The following is a 22,030-nucleotide window of genomic DNA, read 5'->3' as shown; positions in this document are numbered from 1 at the left end:
ATCGGTATATAAAGCCAATCTATGTTAAAGCATACTAAATAGATAATAACTCGTTACTTTCTTAAGACATCGGTTCTATCATAAACAGGGTAAAGCAGATATCTTAAGACAGTATTCAGTTATTTTTATTTATCCTGCAATCTAAATAAACCTAAACATTAAGGAAATGGACCGTTTTACTGTACAACTTTACCGTTTTTCAGAGTTAGGGCTCGAACTTAGCGGTAGCGAGTAGTATATACATATGCCGTGAGTGCCTCGTCGCCTACTATATTTATACACCGAAGCAAAATAGTTCTTAAATTACAACAATTATTTCATATTTTAAATGAAAAAACTGTCTCCAAAACGGTTTATAAAAATCAAAACAGTCAACTGGAAATAAAAGAATAAGTAACTGAAAAATATAACATTCCTCTGCTGATCATAACTACCCTAAACGTAGTTCCGTTCCAAACATTTATTTTTGTGGTCAGTGACCGAACATATAGAAATTAGTCATATCATATCATATCATATCATATCATATCATATCATATCATATCATATCATATCTTGACAATACGTACATTGTTGCAGGATAAAAATATCAATAATTCGTTTTAACCACCAATGACGAGCAAACAACGACACACTTACAGTTCTTGAAGTTGTGTCCACTTGAAAGCTCCATCTTCAATAGTTGTAATTAGATTGTTCTCCAGTGACCTGACAAACAATTGAAGAGGCAGATTTGAACCTGTGACCCAGCGACAAATTTACTATTATAAGTTGACTATTTTCTGTGATCAAAACTACTTTATTGGAATAAAGAAAGCTTGCAAATTATAGCTGTTGACATTAACCGTAAATGTTTAAAAAAAAGAAAAGAAAAAAAAAAAAAAAAGACAGAAAAATGTCGATTAATTAAATTACTGCACATTAAATAGTACATGCGTTTGTCTTGACAAAGCTATATTTCATATCATACACACACACACACACACATGCATGCATGCATGCATACATACATACATACATACATACATACACGCATACATACATGTATAAACATACATACATGCATGTAAACATACATACATACATACATACATACATACATACATACATACATACATACAAACATGCATACATGCATACATACATACATATATATGTATACACACACACGCGCGCACGTACGTACACGCGCACGCATGTACACACAGCCAAACTTCGACAACTCAAACATGAAAGGGACGACGAATTAGTTCGAGTTTCAGGGAGTTCAAGGTTTTGAAATTCGTATAGAACACCTCAAAACTGTAAGGCGAATTAAAATGTAAATATCAGTTCACTCCAACCATAGCTACTGGCATTTTCCGTCGCTACTATGGCACATTCCTTCTGTGTATATGTTAAATGTAAGTAAATAACAAAAGAAAAGAGCTCACGTAACCAACAAATAATAACAACACCAAGTGTGTATATATTATATATTCACAACAAAATCGTTCAAATTAACACGATCCTCTCGTTTGAAAGCAAAAACAAACAGCGTCAACGATTATTACTACTGTCGGCGGTAACCGGACTGTGTCTGTGATATTAAGTGACGAGTCCCTCTGCCATGTACAGGCACCGACAAGCTTCGTCCATCTGTCATTCTGTATGTAATTAACACCTGAATTGTCGGCAGCCAAGACCAGCTGAGATATCCGCGCTTCTCTTGGCTGGCGATTCATTCATCTTAAAACTACTTCCCGGCAAAGACAGCTTAATCAAACCCACACACTTTGCGAACAAACAATTAGTTAGAGAGATGGAGTTTTCGAAGTCTGTTATTACTAGTTTGAAAGATAGACGTTTTCGACAGATCGACGTTTGACTTATCGAAGTTTCACTATATATATCATTTACATATTTTTAATATTTTATATGGGGGTTTTTTTCAGTTTCTTATAGATTGAATATTGGGCAATAGTAGAAATATTCTACCTGAATGCAAAATCAAGGGCAGACCCAGGACATATTTAGGGAGTGGACCAAGGGTACTGCAAGGTGAATTGTAATTTTTTTTTTAAAAGAGATGCTTCAAATTATTTTAATGTGCAGGGCCCTCTATCCCTTTCACTGGATCCGCCCTTGAAACTGATTCTACAACAAGAATATGTCTTAAATTATGAAATAAATAAAAATGAAGTGTTCTCAACAGTGACGTAAAATATACTCTGTCAAAAAAGAAACGCATAGTCAAAATATTCATGGAATTATCTCTTTAAAACTACATTCCCTGGAATATTTTTATTATTTAAGCATATAGAACAGAAAATCCAATTACGTTTGGTGCATATATGACGCCGCACTCCGCATTGGTTTCACTACGCTGGCTTATCCAGGTCAAAAACAAAGCCATGATTTTGTAAGTGGAACACTTTTGACGGGCTCGTACCAATCTCGGTTTTCATTGGCTTATCACAAGTATAGAATTCCCCAACAAGAGATCACGTGAGATTTCGCAATTTTTGAACAAATTTAACTGTCGTGATTGAGAGGTCGTCTCATATCTCCAAAACATATTTATATCCATAGAGTTATGGTACAACGCCTTTCCTGGGGTCGGTGAGTGGGGGATTTGACTTGAAATTTTGACAGTGGCCAGCTGTTGGCATACGCGTTACATGTAAGAGGGTGTTACTAATTACGTAACGCTCTAGGAGTAGAGGAAGAGGGTACTGTGTTCGATTTACGTAACATTTTTCAAGACTATATGTTATTTTTATTCATTACTTAGACCTAAAAATAGTTTTTTTGGAAATGCGCGGTCAGTCTAGGGTCGATCCCCATCGGCGGGTATACAAAAAGACCATGGTATGTGATATCCTGTCTGTGGGATGGTACATATAAACAATCCCTTGCTAAAAAAAAATGTAGCGGGTTTCCAAGGCGCGTGTACAGGGATGTCAGCGGGGTTTGGGTTATAGACTGTGTTAAGCAAAGTTTATATGGGGCCATGCTCCCCCCAAAAATACATTTCAATTTTTTTTAAGCTTGGGCAAGTAAGGGTTTCGACCTCCAGTACCCTCCCCCTGCACATGCACCCGATTCCTCTGTAAGATTATATGTCAAAATTACCAAATATTAGACATCCAACAGCAGATGGAAGGAAGGATAGGATATGTTTTATTTAACGACGCACTCAACACATTTTATTTACGGTTGTATGGGGTCGGATGATTATTAAATCAATATGCTTTATCTTTGATGTCGTTAAACAACACACACACACACACACACACACCCAACTTTACCCTTTTAAAACGAAATAATATTATTTGAATTTGTCGATTTTAACATGTAAAATTAAGAAGTGAAAACGTTCATTGTCTACTTTAGTATATTTTATTTTTAAAATATATACATGATTAATGTGTTACTAGTATACAAACTAAACTTTGAAAGTTCTACTAACACTTTATAAAATATCAATTCTGAAATAGGAAGGTACGACTGTCGATAAAACGTTGTCAAGATCAAACCGGTTTTAACTACAGCGCAAGATTTCTCTTTTAATTTTTTGAGACGAACCTTACAATTTGAAATCGGCAAACGCACGTGTTAACTGAAACTGACAACAGGCTGTCGTTTGTGCTTTGCCGAGCTATAGCGGCACAGGCGACGAATCAAGCGTATACGTTTGACGATATCCGTTCATAGCGAACACACGACTTTTTTAAAAGTGCATTTGAGCTTGTATTTCACATTTGTACATGATGTTATAATATGGTAACCAGATAATGCAACTTTAATACAAAGTGGCATAATTTCGTTATTTATAATCGTATTACAGTACAATTTGACATGATTATGTGACAATGTTCTTACTATAGACTAACGGCAGTGGAGGCGTTTTCGTCACTGAAAAGCGTCGCACGAGGGCGCTGAAATCAGTACCTTATGTGGCCACCAGCAGCAGCAATCACTGCGCGACATCTCCTTGGCATAGACTGAATGAGTCTCTGAATCCGGGCACGTGGAATCCTAGCCCATTCTTCCTGCAGTGTATTTGGCAGTTGCGGAAGCGTCTGAGGCCCCGGGTCACGCTGGCGTACACGTCTCTTCAGTTCGTCCCATAGATGTTCAATGGGGTTGAGATCTGGCGATCTTGATGGCCATGGCAGTACATTAATGTTCTCATTCTGTAGGAAATCCATTGTTACACGTGCCGTATGCGGACTTGCATTGTCCTGCTGAAAGAGTTCTTTCTGTCGATCCATAATGGGAAGCATGTTACGGCGAAGAATTTCATCCCGGTAGTGTACAGCTGTCAGGTTGCCTTGTACGAACACAAATTCACTTCCGCCGGTGTTTGAGATGGCTCCCCACATCATGACACTCCCTCCACCGAATCTGTCAACTTGGGCGAAGCAGTTCTACCCCTGTACATTCGTGCACCAGCGAACACGTAAATGCGATGTTGACGTCGCAGGACGGGGCCAACATACGGTCTCCTAGCCTGTAAACCAGCTTCTCGAAGTCGGTTCCGAATGGTTTGTGCAGACACCCTTCTCAAACCAGGTATGCGTTCATCAGTGTTCGTTGCTGTGACGCAAGTGCAGAATCCGGATCTAGCGATCTTGTGCTGCAGTTGTTATACGAAGTTTTCCACTTCTGGGCCGGTTTTCAGCTGATTGAAACTGCTGGTACTTGTCCCATAGAAATGAGGCATCATTGCGAGCATTTCAGCTTTAAATACCTATCACTACCCCCAATCTTTTCCCCCGAGTTTCACGTGCATTCGCCAAAATTTGACCATTTCACGCCGATTTCCTGCAATTGTCGCACAACATGCCACAACGTGCGTTAAATTTATTTTAGGGTGCATTTGGGCATGCTGTCCCATTCCAGGAACATTAACAAACATTGTAAAAAAAATCCGTTACTTTGTAAAATCAAACACTTTTCTTCTTTCCCTATCACCTATGCGTTTCTTTTTTGACAGAGTATATATATGAAGACGTAAATATCTTCGATATCGAGAACCCATTCTATTAGCAATCCTGACTTTATTTCAGTGAAACATGGTATCTGTGTTGTGAGACCGTAGACAATTACATAAAATACGAAATATACTTACAACTTCGTTAGTTTCCGTAAATTTCGCAAGTCTGACGTTTTCAATGTATTGAGTTGGTTGTTTATTAAGATCCTGAAATGAATGAAAATATATATATATATATATATATATATATATATATATATATATATATATATATATAAACTATTCTAGAACCACTTCTCTCAGATTTAGTTTCCAAACAATATAATTTTAACCTGTAAAATAGACGGCCATGTATTTCAAGTCGACGAATTGTTTCTGTACAATATCAGTGTCTGTATTATCAATGTGTTTCTAACTGTCCTAATCTTTGCAAGCAGCCGGAACTGGATTTGTTTCTCAATAATACGAAAACATATACAGGCCCGTGCGCAGGAATTTTAAGTGGGGCGGGGGTGGTGGTGGGGGGGGGGGGGGGGGGTGCGAATTCCTCGTGGTGGGACCAACAATGGCTAAGTCTTAATTTCTTTTAGACTGTAAAACGCAATAATCTAGAAGCAAAGTATAATTGATGCGCTCTGGGCACGTCCTTATAAACCTTTTAAGAGTTCAGACAGTCTCTAACAAAGTCTGAAGACTTTCACATCATGGTAACGTCATTAGAAAAACAAAACCCCCCAAAACAACCTCGTTTTCTTAACGTTGTCTAAATTTGATAGACCAAATGTGTAATTTGGTCATTTGGGGGTGGGGTGGGTTGGTGAGTGGGTGCGTATACACCCGTCGCACTCCCCTCGCCCCAACCCCCTGCGTACGCGCCTGACATATATTAGGACATAAAATGAAGACTGACTCTAAACATTAGGACAATTAGAAGTACACTTTATATATAGCAACTAATATGTTATGCAGAATTTTTTTTTTAATATGCAGTTGTAGTTATTAAACCGTCTCTGTTAGTCGGGAAAATGTGAACAGTGGCAACTAACTCGGGCTAGTCCCTTTAAGACAAGTTCTACATATTTAGAAATATTTTTATTTAAAAAAATATATATAATATAATTTTAGCTACTTACAACTCTTGAATATTATTCGTCACAGGAAAGATGTCCGACGAGATGTGTTTCAGTTTATTGTCAGTAAAATCACTACAAAGAAAAAACAAAAACAGATCTTAGTCCGACAGCGCTTCAGACGAGCGCAATGCCACTGGGCTATGTCTCGCCCCCACAAAGTTCGAAATGCCCTAAATTTAAATAGAGCACTGAAAACTGACATGACTGCCATTGCCGAGGTATGCAAAATGACGTCTTGCAATAACGTATTGTTTTATATGGTCAGTACATTCTTGTAATTAGGTTTTCATTAGTTTTATCATTATGCTTGAAACACTTTTATGATCAAACTAAAATTACCAGTCATTTAGTATTCAAAGATACTTCTCATTATATCACAAGCTATCAACTTCAGTGTTCCCATTTTTCCTGCCAAATGTAAATGCGAGGTACTGTAGTATGCATGTATAGTGTATTTGTGGACTTAATGATTGCATGTAGCTGCGTGTAGACACATGCTAGTATTAGCGTTTATGAATTTGATTTGGTGATATGCATGCCACAGCGCTACAGTTTAATACTTACACCTTCGTCAGTAGTGGGCATCTTCTAAAAGTACCCGGATGAATAATTCTTAGTTCGGAATATTTGATCTCGCTGAAAATATATAACATGTATGTTTTAAATAAAGAATAATACATGAGTGGCCGTTAGATACAATTTATCTCATAGCGATGTGTTTTAAAATGTATCTAACGAGCGAAAGCAAGTTTGATACGTTTTTAAACAACGAGTTGTGACATAAATGGTATCTAACGGACACGAATGTATTATTCTATTTCTTACATATCCTCAAAAACCAGGTTTTTAGCAAATTGTAACATATTTTTGGACTAAAAGATATTTACAACCCTTTGCACTTGTAGCTGACTTACGCGTCACAGACACATGATTGCCAGGTTAACTATACGTCATAAGGTAATCAGTTTCCATCGTGTTGTTTTTCATTGGATATATTGCATTGGTCATTACTTAGGAGCAGCCAGTCGTATGTCTTGAAATTGTTAACACACGTACGTATAGGGTATGTGTTATCATAAATAACGCATGATGTTCTCATGGTGTGTAAGACGTCTGTATAATGCACAATTATACAATAACTTATTTGAATAATAAACGTTAAAAGACAAGTGTTTGTTATTGAAAGTGTCGAGAGATTAAAGGTACAGTCTCAACGTTACATAAACGCTGGTCTTCCCGCCAAAATTATTTATTAACTTTTGTTTTGAAATGTAAACTTTATACCTTAGCCAATAAATATTACAACCAAATAATCTAATTTATTATAGTAGAAACATATAGAGGCCGACCGACAGATCTGGGCGTACGAGTTGACGTCATAAAGGTAGTTGTTATAAAATCTGTTATTTAACCATACACAAATTAAAATATAGCTTTAGTAACAACCTTTGGCGATAATCCATAACAACAATCAGATTTGTGTTTTTGAGAACAGTGTACTATAAAATATATCATTTCATGTAAGTTTTTTGTTTGTTTGTTATTTGAGGGGTTTTGTTGGTTTTTGTTGGGAGGAGGGGGTTGTGTTGTGTTTTGGGGGATGTTGATGGTTTCTTTAGGTTTCTTTTAAATTTAATATATTTTAGTAAATTTAAGGTTGATAAACATATACATCGCCCATTAATACGATAGCCATATTTGATCAAAAAGTATATACTCTGTCAAAAAAGAAACACATAGGCGAAATAGTCATGGAATTATCTCTTTAATACAAAGTGGCATAATTTCGTTATTTATGATCGTATCACAGTCAATTTGACATGAGTATGTGACAATGTTCTTGCTATGGGATGACGGCAGTGGAGGCATTTTCGTCACTGAACAGCGTCGCACGAGGGCGCTGAAATCAGTACCTTGTGTGGCTACCAGCAGCAGCAATCACTGCGCGACATCTCCTTGGCATAGACTGAATGAGTCTCTGAATCCGGGCACGTGCAATCCTAGCCCATTCTTCCTGCAGTGCATGTGGCAGTTGCGGAAGCGTCTGAAGGTCCGGGTCACGCTGGCGTACACGTCTGTCCAGTTCGTCCCATAGATGTTCAATGGGGTTGAGATCTGGCGATCTTGATGGCCATGGAAGCACATTAATGTTCTCATTCTGTAGGAAATCCACTGTTACACGTGTCGTATGCGGCCTGGCATTGTCCTGCTGAAAGAGTTCTCTCTGTCGATCCACAATGGGAAGCATGTGACGGCGAAGAATTTCATCCCGATAGCGTACAGCTGATAGGTTGCCTTGTACGAACACAAATTCACTTCTGCCGGTGTATGAGATGGATCCCCCACATCATGACACTCGCTCCACCGAATCTGTCAACTTGGGCGACGCAGTTGTTGGCAAAACGTTCATTGCGGTGTCTATAAATACGTTGTCGTCCATCACGTCGCTGTAGAAGGAAACGTGACTCGTCGCTGACCCATACTTGCCGCCAGTTTCCCAAGTTCCACCCCTGTACATTCGTGCAACAGCGAACACGTAAATGTCGATGTTGACGTCGCAGGACAGGGCCAACATATAGTCTCCTAACCCGTAAACCAGCTTCTCGAAGTCGGTTCGGAATGGTTTGCGCAGACACCCTTCTCAAACCAGGTATGCGTCCAGCAGTGTTCGTTGCTGTGGCAGTTTGGTGACGCAAGTTCAGAACCTGGATGTAGCGATCTTGTGCTGCAGTTGTTATGCGAGGTCTTCCACTTCTAGGTCGGTCTTCAGCTAATTGAAACTGCTTGTACCTGCCCCAGCGACGTGAAATGGTGTTCTGATGGACGTTCATGTGGCGTGCGACTGCTGACTGCGATTCACCTAACTGGAGGCGGCCTATTGCAGTGTTTTGATTCGGCAGGCTTAGTCTTGGCATCTTGTAACTCGTCTACGTCAAAATGGAAATGAGGCTTCATTGCGAGTATACAGCTTTCAATACCCATCAATATCCCAATGTTTTCCCCGAGTTGCACGTGCATTCGCCAAAATCTGACCATTTCATGCCGATTTCCTGCAATTGTCGCACAACGTGCCACAACGTGCGTTAACTTTGGCATGCTGTCCCATCCCAGGAACATTAACAAACATGGTCATTCAGCAACATTGTACAAAAAGCAACGATATTTTGTAAAATCAAACACTTTTCTTCTTTCCCTATTACCTATGCGTTTCTTTTTTGACAGAGTATATTAAATAGCTTCTAGTACTTACAGTTCAGTCAGGAATGGCATGTTTGTAAAATTGGCTTCCGACAAAGTTGTGATATTCAGACTTACAACCGTCCTACAAGTAATAGAGAAATCAATATATTTAGATATTTCACCACAATATAGGAATACGTAGTATGGGCCAAATTTACATGGCCTGTTTATGTCTTACACGCGTGTAACTATATACGTTTACAATGCTTAAACACCTGTTTATGTCTTACACGCGTGTAACTATATACGTTTACAATGCTTAAACACCTGTTTATGTCTTACACGCGTGTAACTATATACGTTTACAATGCTTAAACAACTGCGTCTAAGAAAAACGAGCTGCGTAACTTCGGCACAATATGTTCGCAAAGCAGTATATATCTAATGTTGACGATAATAGACCAAATATGTTAACAATAAAAAGTATTGTACCTACGTTCTACCTTCTTAAGAAAAAAATGGATTATAAATTGTAGTAGCATCGAATTGTTAAGAACGGACCTTGGGAAACGTGACCACGTTGAAGCTATGTTCAATAAGAAGACTTTATTGTATGTCCTTAATTTGGGGGGATCCTATACGAATATATAACACGCAGTTTGTTTATAATACAAACGGAAATATTCATTATTTAATTATAGTCTGTGGGTGAAGAATAATATTGCTTCCTACGCTTGTCATTTGATCGTTTCAGGAACACTCCTAGAAAAACTTAAAATAGTTTTGTACTTAAGGTAAATTCCTCCGATCATATATCCTGCACCCCCTGTCACCCACCCGCAGTCGACGCACGATTGGCACGCTGAGTCAACTGTACACACAAAGTCAGTCAATGGTAAAAGGTACTTTTGGGAATAAATATTCTCGCAGGAGGTATTTGCTGCCAGCCTGTTTTGCAACAGTCGTCTAGTTTATGTCAGACAAACCTACTGTTACAGAAGACGGGGGAATGTTGTGTTTGTTAGCTGTTCTGGCAATGTCTCATTAATCTTACACAGCCAGTTAGAGACTGATAGACCGTGACACAACTAGGAAGAACTGTTTTCCAACGCATTCTTCATGTGCGCTTACTAATTACTGTCTGGTTTACTAACAAAGGGAAAACTCAGCGTAATTGACAGCATGAAATCGGGTTTACATGCGCCGTATCATGTAGAAATGGTACACATTGGTGTCAGAAGTGGGCTAACAAGTAGCATGCTGAGTGGGTGCTGGGGAAGGTTTGCCTTACCACACCTCCTCCGAATTCATTACTTATCTGCGTATCAGAGATTCAGTGTAAGAAATTATGAATGTTAAAGAGCTTGGCATTATTAGTGGTACTAGGGGAAAATTAAGTTGTCCCCATATTATATCTACGTGATTGGTAATGTTTAGACCTTTGATTCTAAATGAAGTTAAAATAGAGTCGTGAGGGTCTAAAGTCTTGGCCGCTATATGTGGTCCCAGCTCCGCCTGTAAGATGACTGCCACTTTTAGCGCGAGCCAGTATTTGCGCAAAACAAAACACACGCTGGTACAACCTCCCCTTCCAACACACCCAAACAAACCCGAAACAAACAACACTACAACATCAACAACAAAAATGGAAAAGAAAACAGAAAAGAAAAAAAATATGACAGGAAATATCTGTAATACGTTTACGAAGGATTACAAAAACTCGTGACTTTAAAATATTAATTCCTTGATCGTGAGTTATTTTCAAGTCACATGCTGACATTATGCTGAAACTTCGCCTTGATCAACTTGACTTCGCCTTGTAACATCTGTGTCGCATTGTAAAAACAGTGCCTACTTACATTGTACACATTTGCGTATAAATGATAAAGAACTTGAGGAATACCTATTCATATAGAGCCTAATAATTAAGTGATATATATAAGAGAGAGAGAGAGAGAGAGAGAGAGAGAGAGAGAGAGAGAGAGAGAGAGAGAGAGAGAGAGAGAGAGTACTAAACAAGCTTGTCTGTCATACCATTTTTTATGAAATTAGTGAACAGTTTTAGTATCTGACGAGCGAACGCGAGCCAGATACCAACACTGTTCACGAGTTTTACGATAATGGTATGACAGGCAAGCTCGTTTAGTATTTTATTTATTACAAACCATCTGCAAACAAGACGCAACGCAGAAGTCAGCAGATGTTGAGACCTACTACACGTTATTTCTGGACGAATTGTGTCAGCAAGTGATCTACGTGACGCCAATATTACACTGGTTGGATATTGAGTGATTGTTATGACATGAGCAATATCTTACACTGGTGAGTAATATATACCCAGAATATTCATGTGATAATTTAGTGTATTTAGCCCGGGTAATAATGATATGCAAATTAAAAGTATATGCAAATTTGCAAAATCTCTTGGTAATAATGATTTGCAATCAATGGGTCATTTGTTTACAAGTCAACAAGACCTGTTTACCTGAGCGTAACGTTTTTATACGATTTAGTTAAAATGCGTGACGTCAAGCTAAGTTGTGCTAATCGTGATATTACCGATGAATGGCGAATTTAGTACCATGATTTACTAAATATGAAATAAAAATGTTATTTTAGAAGTGTTATAGGATAAATAGAATTCGCTACTCGTATTTTTCAATATGTAAAATATCAACGACGTCTTATTAATCGATATTTGTCTCGGCAGATATTTTCCATATTAAAAAAAACACTGGTGACGATTTCTCTCTATATAAAGAGAGAGGAACATGATTTGTTAACTTATGTTATAATGATGCGTTTTACCACCGATCCGGGCGACGACTCGCGGGCTTTTCATCATTCATTTTTTCTTCACCAACATTTCTTCATTTCATATAAATAAGGCCTATCCGTGCTATATGGATAACCTGGGGGGGGGGGGGGGGGGGGGGGATGGGAGGCGCCGTGGTAGGGAGCCGTTTGGGTGCAATAGGGCGTTGGCGGTTTGGGCCGGTAGGTTTGCCTGGTAGGAGGCCTCCCCCCCTGGAACGCCCCCCCCCCCCCGTGGAAATCCGGACTTGCCGGAATGGGTTCCCCGGATGTCGGATCGCCAAGCAGATTGGGCGTGATGCTCCCCCCTTTGCGAATCCTTGATTCTCCAGGGCTTGATAAGTTTAATTAATTTAAAGATTTAATTTAACTATATTAATATGTGAATAATTAACTTTTTAGGCCAGCCCGAAACAGAAAAGTGATCTGCACCTACTAAAATTAAATTTAACTAAAGTACAATAACAGGCTCTAGGATAATTGGTGCAATAGTAAATTATAATATAAAATAAATTATTGTAGTGTCCCCATCCCTTTTTCTTAATTATATTTTTACAATTTTACATTTAATTAAGTGGTCTTACCACATATCTAAATTGTCCCCATCAACCACCATTCCCCCCTCCCCCTCCACCCACCTCCTGCTTCGGAGTTGGACACTGGCGAAGTCAGAGGCTAAATCCGAAGTGGGCGTGCCGGAACCTCTGTGGATAGGGGCACGTAAAACCCAGTTTCCTTCCTTCCTTATGTTATATCCATCTTGCTTTTACCCTCAAAATAATATCAGCAATAGCATAAAATATTCTCAATTCCGTCGTACGATCAAGTTAAAGTTTGTTTTGTTTAACGACACCATTAGAGCACATTGATTTATTATATTAAACATTTGTTAATTTTGACACATTGTCTTAGGAAGCCCGCTACATTTTCCCATTAGTATCAAGGGATCTTTTACATGCACCATCCCACAGACAAGACATCACATACCCATGTCTTTGATATACGAGTCGTGGTGCACTGGCTGGAATGGGAAATAGCCCAATGGGCTACCGACAGGGATCGATCCCAGACCGGTTTCTTTGTTCTCCTAACTAATATAAATAAAGGTGAAACCTATAAGTTGTGCCCTCCCCCAATAGTCTGTGAACCCTCCACTAGAGATTGTGCCCTCCCCCAGTAGAGCCCTCCCCCAGTAGAGTCTGTGAACCCTCCACTAGAGATGTTGTCCACCCTCCCCCAGTAGAGTCTGTAGAGATTGTGCCCCCCCCACTAGAGATGTGAACCCTTATGCCCCCCCCAGTAGAGTCTGTGAACCCTCCACTAGAGATTGTGCCCTCCCCTAGTAGAGTATGTTAGCCCTCCACTAGAGATTGTGTCCTCCCCCAGTAGAGTCTGTTAACACTCCACTAGAGATTGTGCCCTCCCCCAGTAGAGTATGTGAACCCTCCACTAGAGATTATGCCCACCCCTAGTAGATCTGTTGCCCCTCCCACTAGAGATTGTGTCCTCCCCCAGTAGAGTCTGTGAACCCTCCACTATTGTGAGATTGTGCCCTCCCCCCTCCCAATAGTCTGTGAACCCTCCACTAGAGATTGTGCCCTCCCCAGTAGAGTCTGTGAACCCTCCACTAGAGATTGTGCCCTCCCCTAGTAGAGTATGTTAGCCCTCCACTAGAGATTGTGCCCTCCCCCAGTAGAGTCTGTTAACACTCCACTAGAGATTGTGCCCTCCCCCAGTAGAGTATGTGAACCCTCCACTAGAGATTGTGCCCTCCCCCAGTAGTCTGTTAACCCTCCACTAGAGATTGTGCCCTCCCCCCTCCCAATAGTCTGTGAACCCTCCACTAGAGATTGTGAACCCTACACTAGAGATTGTGCCCCCCCCCCCCCCAGTAGAGTCTGTGAACCCTCCACTAGAGATTGTGCCCTCCCCTAGTAGAGTATGTTAGCCCTCCACTAGAGATTGTGTCCTCCCCCAGTAGAGTCTGTTAACACTCCACTAGAGATTGTGCCCTCCCCCAGTAGTCTGTTAACCCTCCACTAGAGATTGTGCCCTCCCCCAGTAGAGTCTGTGAATTGTGCCCTCCCCCAGTAGAGTCTGTGAACCCTCCACTAGAGATTAAACCTCCCCCAATAGTCTGTTAACCCTCCACTAGAGATTGTGCCCTCCCCCAACAGTCTGTGAACCCTCCATTAGAGATTGTGCCCTCCCCCAATAGTCAGTTAACCCTCCACTAGAGAGTGTGCCTTCCCCCAGTATAGTCTGTGAACCCTCCACTAGAGATTGTGCCCTCCCCCAATAGTCTGTTAACCCTCCACTAGAGATGGTGCCCTCCCCCAGTAGAGTCTGTTAACCCTCCACTAGAGATTGTGCCCTCCCCAAAAGAGTCTGTGAACCCTCCACTAGAGAGTGTGCCCTCCCCCAGTAGAGTCTGTGAACCCTCCACTAGAGTCTGTGCCCTCCCCTAGTAGTCTGTGATCCCTCCACTAGAGATTGTGCCCTCTCACACTCCAGATATCGTTCCTACGGGCCTGTTATGTAATATATTATTGTATTGTATTGTATTGTTCTTGTCACATACTTACAGTGAAGTGACGTCACCAGGGATGTTGTTAAAGAATCCTACCGCTGGCTTTTCGTTTTCTTGTCCGAAATCACAATAGAGCTCGGTACCTTTCAGACAGCGACATTTCTTCGGTGTGCTCACGAGAGCTAAAACAGAAGATGAGTGGATTTTTCACGAGACTCTAGCACGAACAATACAAAAAAACAACAAATATACAGTATAGCAATTCTATTATTATAATACACACATCTCAAAAAGCAGTGCGAAATAGAAATATCACATATACAGATTTAAAAAGCTTGAAACAGATTCAGTATTTCTCAAATATTGTAAAATCATTGTCATTAATCAATTGTGGGTGAATTCTGAAGGGGTTTCGGGATGCCTTCCGCTTTTTCAAGCGACTTTTCCTTTTCCGCTAATATATATATACATTATATTATTATTATTATAACCTCTTTTCTTTCTTTCTTTTTTTTGGGGGGACGGGGGGGGGGGGGTGAAGCATGACTCGACCCACCCCCAGTCTAGACCCTACCTATTCTGGGTGGAATATAAATGATTTCATCACAATGCGTCGTGCATATATATCTTTCCTCGTTGGCTTAAGATGATTACAATCCACCAAAAGATGTAACAGTGTCAGTGTACATTGTCGTGTCCGGCGTCTAGCTTAGGCCTGGGAGGGGGCAACAAAAACAACAAAGACACGGTAATATCGATTCTTCAGCTATATAGAGAGTAATTTCAAAGTGCACTCTGTCGTGTTGTTTTACCCAATGGGACTACAACGGCCCTGCCGACAATTATATACAGCTCTGTATAATGGTGTTAAAGATATGGTAGCATCAATTTCATAACTTACAGCAGTTTCCATTTTTATCTTCGCCTTTTCGTTTCTTGAATCGACTATCAAACATTTTATACAGCTCTGTGTCACCTGAAACAAACACATTTCCAATTACACCAGAGTATGAAGTACTGACCCCCAACTCCCCAGCCTTATATTATTACAACTGATTTTGTGTCTGTGCGTGCGTGCGTGCGTGTTTGTGTGTGTATATGTGTGTATCTATATTATGGTAGTTTACAACAGCTATACCTGTCATTTTATACCAGCTCAGTACTACCACCACTAGAATTAAAACATTTTAAAGCTAACCTATGAACCAATACATTTTAAAGGGACTGTCTGGAATTTGTTTCCATTGTTAAGTTGCTTCCGACTAACAGAGACGTTTTAATGACAAACATTGCATATTAAATCAAAAATATTCCTGCATAAGATATTAGTGTCTATGTATTAAATGTACGTTTGATCGTCTTAGTGTTTGTACTAGGTTAAACTTCACTTCTTCTTTTTTTCGTACGTACTAAATATTATTAGTGTGAAAGCAAAGTAAATGTGGGCTGCTTACAAACATTATGATGACCAGAAACACACTGCAGTGGCGTAGCGTGGGCCGTTGCCCCGGGCGCAAATTTCTGGACTGGTGGAAGGGATTCGGGGAGTACTAACGGTCCACTGGTTAGGGGGCGCAATACGTGCTTTGCCCCGGGCGCCTTGCCGCGGGCGCTGGCAACGCACGCTACGCCACTGCCACAATGAATATACAGAAACTGGTATTCCACACAAAAAACTATATTCAATATATTAGTTTAGTCGTTAAAATATTGTATTAGTCAGAAACATTATACAGTTGCAATAAGCCTATGGCAGTCTCTTTAAAATAACTTAAACCTTTAACAGTAGATAATTGCAATACGGAGATATAGTATTTCTAGAATCAAGGGACGAAATTGACATATTGGTTAGTCACATAACTCTTTAACAAAGCTGGAGCGGGATGTAGGCCAGTGGTAAAGCGTTCGCTTGATGCGCGGTTGGTCTAGGATCGATCCCCGTCGATGGACCTATTGGGCTATTTCTCGTTCCAGCCAGTGCTCCACAACTGGTGTAACAAAGGCCGTGGTATGTACTATCCTATGTGGGATGGTGCATATAAAATATCCCTTGCTGCTAATCGAAAAGAGTAGCCCATGAATTGGCGACAGCGTGCTTCCTCTCTCAATATATGTGTGCTCCTTAACCATATGTCTGACGCCATATAACCGTAAATAAAATGTGTTCAGTGCGTCGTTAAATAAAACATTTCCTTCATTCCTTGTTAACTAAGCTAAAAAAATCCGGTAAAAATTATAGAAAATTAAAGAAAATCTTCTTGACCGTTTGAGAAGTTTTAGGTATGCGTAGAATTAACCTGCATCCCTTCCTCATACGCGCACACGCACACACACACACACACACACTCTCTCTCTCTCTCTCTCTCTCTCTCTCTCTCTCTCTCTCTCTCTCTCTCTCTCTCTCTCTCTCTCTCTCTCTCTCTCTCTCACACACACACACACACACACTCTCTCTCTCTCTCTCTCTCTCTCTCTCTCTCTCTCTCTCTCTCTCTCTCTCTCTCTCTCTCTCTCTCACACACACACACACACACACACACACTCTCTCTCTCTCTCTCTCTCTCTCTCTCTCTCTCTCTCTCTCTCTCTCTCTCTCTCTCTCTCTCTCTCTCTCTCTCTCTCTCTCTCTCTCACACACACACACACACACACACACACACACTCTGTCTCTCTGTCTCTCTTTACCGGCCTCGGTGGCGTCGTGGTTAGGCCATCGGTCTACAGGCTGGTAGGTACTGGGTTCGGATCCTGAGTGAGTGCTCCGCAAGGCTCAATGGGTAGGTGTAAACCACTTGCACCGACCAGTGATCCATAACTAGTTCAACAAAGGCTATGGTTTGTGCTGTCCTGCCTGTGGGAAGCGTAAATAAAAGATGCCTTGCTGCTAATCGGAAAGAGTAGCCCATGTAGTGGCGACAGCTGGTTTCCTCTCAAAATCTGTGTGGTCCTTAACCATATGTCTGACGCCATATAACCGTATATAAAATGTGTTGAGAGCGTCTTTAAATAAAACATTTCTTTTTCTCTCTCTCTCTCTCGCTCTCTCTCTCTCTCTCTCTCTCTCTCTCTCTCTCTCTCTCTCTCTCTCTCTCTCTCTCTCTCTCTCTCTCTCTCTCTCTCTCTCTCTCTCACACACACACACACACACAGACATCCTAGCTACGGCCCTGTTATTACCAATGCTACATGAATAGTATATAGAATATCCCCAGAGATGGATGGATATACACAGGAAATGAGTGAAGTGCACGTACACGGGACACGTTCGTCTGATGCGTCGGGACAGTCAGGCCGGCCGTCACACAGCAGAGTCTTGTTGATGCAGATCTTGTCGATCTGGCAGGAAAACGTGTCCTTGGGACAGTCAGCCATGGGCGTCTCAGAGCCAGACGTGCTGGTTAGAAACACTGCAATACAAAAAGAGAACATTAGTGGTGATAAAGACGCCTTTCAGTCCTATAACATCACTTACTAGGAAAGGAAAGGAATATTAAATAAATAAATTTTGTTTAACGACACCTCAGAATAATTTACTAATACCAATTTTTTTTTTTTTTTAAACCACACAATTACAACAGTAGCTGATCCGGGGGGGTGGGGGGGGGGTCCAGGGGTCCGGACCCCCCCCCCCCTTGAAAACCGACCATAACATTTAAGGGGAAACGTGATTATATTAACTGTTCTGTGTAAAAGGAGAGATCAGTCATCACATTTGCCCTCCCCCCCCCCTTTCAGAAATCCTGTATCCGCGCCTGTACATGATGAATAAAATCGTGTTTTCGCTATCAAGGGTTGCTCTCCAGGGTCATACATAACCGCAAATATCTATGGGACAATGAAAAACAATCAGGACAGTAAAACAAAGTTTAATGACAACAAGAACACATTTATTAATCATCGGCAATTCAGATGGATGTCGATCATTTGGTAATTGTGACATATAGAGCGTTATAAACCCGCACACGTTTTCAGTTAGCAGCAAGGGATCTTTCATATTATATATGCACTGTCCGACAGACGTGACAGCACACACCACCGCTTTTAATACACAGGTTGGGACGAGGGAATAAAACATTGAGAGAATGTGTCCACTGGGAGGGTTCGATCCTACGATCAAAGCACCTCAGGCTAGCGTTCGACCGACTGACCTAGATATCTACAAAACCCACGAATCAGCACAGATTAATATAAAGTTTGTTTTGTTTAACGATGCCACTAGAGCACATTGATTAATTAATCATCGGTTATTGGATGTGAAACATTTATCAGAGGAAACGCGCTACATTTTTTCCCTAATGTAGCAAGGGATCTTTTATATGCACCTTCTTACAGACAGGAAAGCATATACCACGGCCTTTGATCAGTTGTATTGCATTGGTTGGAACGAGAAAAAAAACATCACAACAGAACAAGTTAAGTAGAGCCTTATACATTTAAAGTAATTATGGCCTTACACAATCATTCTGTGTATGCCCAGCATTAAACCTTTGCCATGTGTGCGTGTGTTGTGATCCACACAATAATTCTGTGTATGCCCAGCATTAAACCTTTGCCATGTGTGCGTGTGTTGTGATCCACACAATAATTCTGTGTATGCCTAGCATTAAACCTTTGCCATGTGTGCGTGTGTTGTGATCCACACAATAATTATGTGTATACCCAGCATTAAACCTTTGCCATGTGTGCGTGTGTTGTGATCCACACAATATTTCTTGTTTATGCATAGCACTAAACCTTTGTCATGTGTGCGTATGTTGTGATCCACACAATAATTTTGTGTATGCCCAGCATTAAACCTTTTCCATGTGTGCGTGTGTTGTGATCCACACAATAATTCTGTGTATGCCCAGCATTAAACCTTTGCCATGTGTGCGTGTGTTGTGATCCACACAATAATTCTGTGTATGCCTAGCATTAAACCTTTGCCATGTGTGCGTGTGTTGTGATCCACACAATAATTATGTGTATACCCAGCATTAAACCTTTGCCATGTGTGCGTGTGTTGTGATCCACACAATATTTCTTGTTTATGCATAGCATTAAACCTTTGTCATGTGTGCGTATGTTGTGATCCACACAATAATTTTGTGTATGCCCAGCATTAAACCTTTTCCATGTGTGCGTGTGTTGTGATCCACACAATAATTCTGTGTATGCCCAGCATTAAACCTTTGCCATGTGTGCGTGTGTTGTGATCCACACAATAATTCTGTGTATGCCCAGCATTAAACCTTTTCCATGTGTGCGTATGTTGTGATCCACACAATAATTCTGTGTATGCCCAGCATTAAACCTTTTCCATGTGTGCGTATGTTGTGATCCACACAATAATTCTGTGTATGCCCAGCATTAAACCTTTTCCATGTGTGCGTATGTTGTGATCCACACAATAATTCTGTGTATGCCCAGCATTAAATCTTGTGCCATGTGGGCGTGTGATTTGATCTAGAGAATCATCAAACGTTGGGTCGTGGCATATTCCTGGACACTTGCATATGGTGATGTTTCCTTTCATTGCGGGATTAATGTTGCTTCCTCTTTCTCAATCAATGAATATCAAAAGGATCTTTTGTCCCTTCGTTGTGCAATAAAAATAAATAAAACATTCTCTGAATGTTTCTTGCTTTTGCTTTTGTTTCGTTTCGTTTCCTCTTTTTTCCGTGTGTTTTTGTTTTTGTTTTCTTTCTTTTTTTTCTCCTATATTTATTTATTGTTTGCACTTTTAGTCACCATTATTGACACTGCGGAAATCAAATTATGTAGAAATGTTATGAATTAAACAATATTTTATCTTATTTATCGAGTACACGATGCTTAAAAGACAAGTTATTGAATTTTGGACATGTATTATTGAACTGAAAACCATGTAAATATTATATACTACTATGTCTTAAAACTGGTAGGTTCTTGGTTCGCATCTCAGAACCGGCTCACCCACAAGGAAGGAAGGAAGGAAATGTTTTATTTAACGACGCACTCAACACATTTTATTTACGGTTATATGGCGTCAGACATGGTTAAGGACCACACATATATTGAGAGAGGAAACCTCCTGTCGCCACTTCATGGGCTACTCTTTTCGATTAGCACCATCCCATAGACAGGATATCATATACCACGGCCTTTGATATACCAGTCGTGGTGCACCGGCTGGGGCAAGAAATAGCCCAACGAGCCCACAGCTCACCCACAAAGTAACGTACTCATGGCGACACACTTTACAGGGGCTGCCCTGCGTTTGCTGGCATTGTGAAAGGTTTCTGACTAACAAAGTTAAAGTGTGTTTTGTTTAACGACACCACTAGAACACATTGATTAATAATCATCGGCTATATTCTGCTATCTAACTAACAAAGCCTTGTTAAGAACTAAAACTACACGATAAATACACGTTCTTGATTAAACTATCATTAAAAGTTTGGGTTTTTAACGATTATACTTGAACACATTTATTTATTAATCATCAGCTATTGGATGTCAAACATTTGGTAATTTTGGACATATAGTCTTAGAGTGGAAACCCGCAACATTTTTCCCTCAGCAGCAAGGGACCTTTTATATGCACCATCCTACAGACATGATGGCACATACTACAGCCTTTGATAGTAGTGGACTGGCTGAAACGAGAAATCACCCAACGGGCCCACCGACTTATCAAGCGAGCGCTTCATTACTGGTCTATGTGCCTCCTCTTAGAGTATCAGAATATATGTAATCGATGTGTTTATTGTCGTCCTAATGTTTTATTTTATTTCCTAATATATATATTTTCTTCATATGAAATTTTTTGTTGTTGTAATCTCGGCTTCTGGAAACTTTCAGGCGATCAAAAACACATAAAGACACTGATATTTTAAACATAAAATGCATGTCGTCGTCATCATCATCATCATCGTCGTCGTCATCATCATCACCATCATCATCATCATCATCACCATCATCACCATCATCATAACAATCATAATCATCATCATTATCACCATTCACACCATCACTATCATCATAAAATCGTCATCATTATCATCATCATTCACATCATCGCTATCAGCATAACAATAATCATCATCATTATCATCATTCACATTATCACCATCATCATAACAATCGTCATCATCATCATCATCTTCATCGTCACTAACACCATTATCACCATCATCAACTTCATCAACGTCATCACCAATTATTCCTTACAACATGTACGAAGTAACAGGTATATTATTAAACCAACCAGTTTACCAACTGCCCTGTAACAGAAGTGATTATCTACGAACTAACTTTTTTCTCTCGCTTTGTCGCAAATAACGTAAACAAGAAAATATTATTTCATTACATATTGTTTCCAATTCGTGGTTATCGTTGTGCTATTGGAGCCAGTGGAGATCTATTTATTTT

At 40.2% G+C, this 22,030-nt stretch overlaps 1 protein-coding gene across 1 annotated transcript in view; it reads right to left on the bottom strand.

Annotated features, from left to right (window-relative positions):
* Positions 1-22,030, bottom strand: part of LOC121381317 (relaxin receptor 1-like) — a 104,631-nt gene that overhangs the window by 17,437 nt on the left and 65,164 nt on the right. Inside the window, exons 2-9 of the mRNA XM_041510577.1 lie at positions 17,893-18,045; positions 15,540-15,614; positions 14,694-14,820; positions 9,365-9,436; positions 6,679-6,750; positions 6,115-6,186; positions 5,117-5,188; positions 640-708 (exon numbers count right to left, since the gene is read on the bottom strand). Coding sequence (XP_041366511.1) covers positions 640-708; positions 5,117-5,188; positions 6,115-6,186; positions 6,679-6,750; positions 9,365-9,436; positions 14,694-14,820; positions 15,540-15,614; positions 17,893-18,045 — 712 coding nt within the window. The remainder of the gene's footprint in view (positions 1-639; positions 709-5,116; positions 5,189-6,114; positions 6,187-6,678; positions 6,751-9,364; positions 9,437-14,693; positions 14,821-15,539; positions 15,615-17,892; positions 18,046-22,030) is intronic.

This window comes from Gigantopelta aegis, chromosome 9, assembly GCF_016097555.1.
Source record: "Gigantopelta aegis isolate Gae_Host chromosome 9, Gae_host_genome, whole genome shotgun sequence".
Taxonomy (NCBI): Eukaryota; Metazoa; Mollusca; class Gastropoda; order Neomphalida; family Peltospiridae; genus Gigantopelta; species Gigantopelta aegis.
Note: the sequence above shows the minus strand (reverse complement) of the source record. Positions and strands in the feature narration are given on the sequence as shown.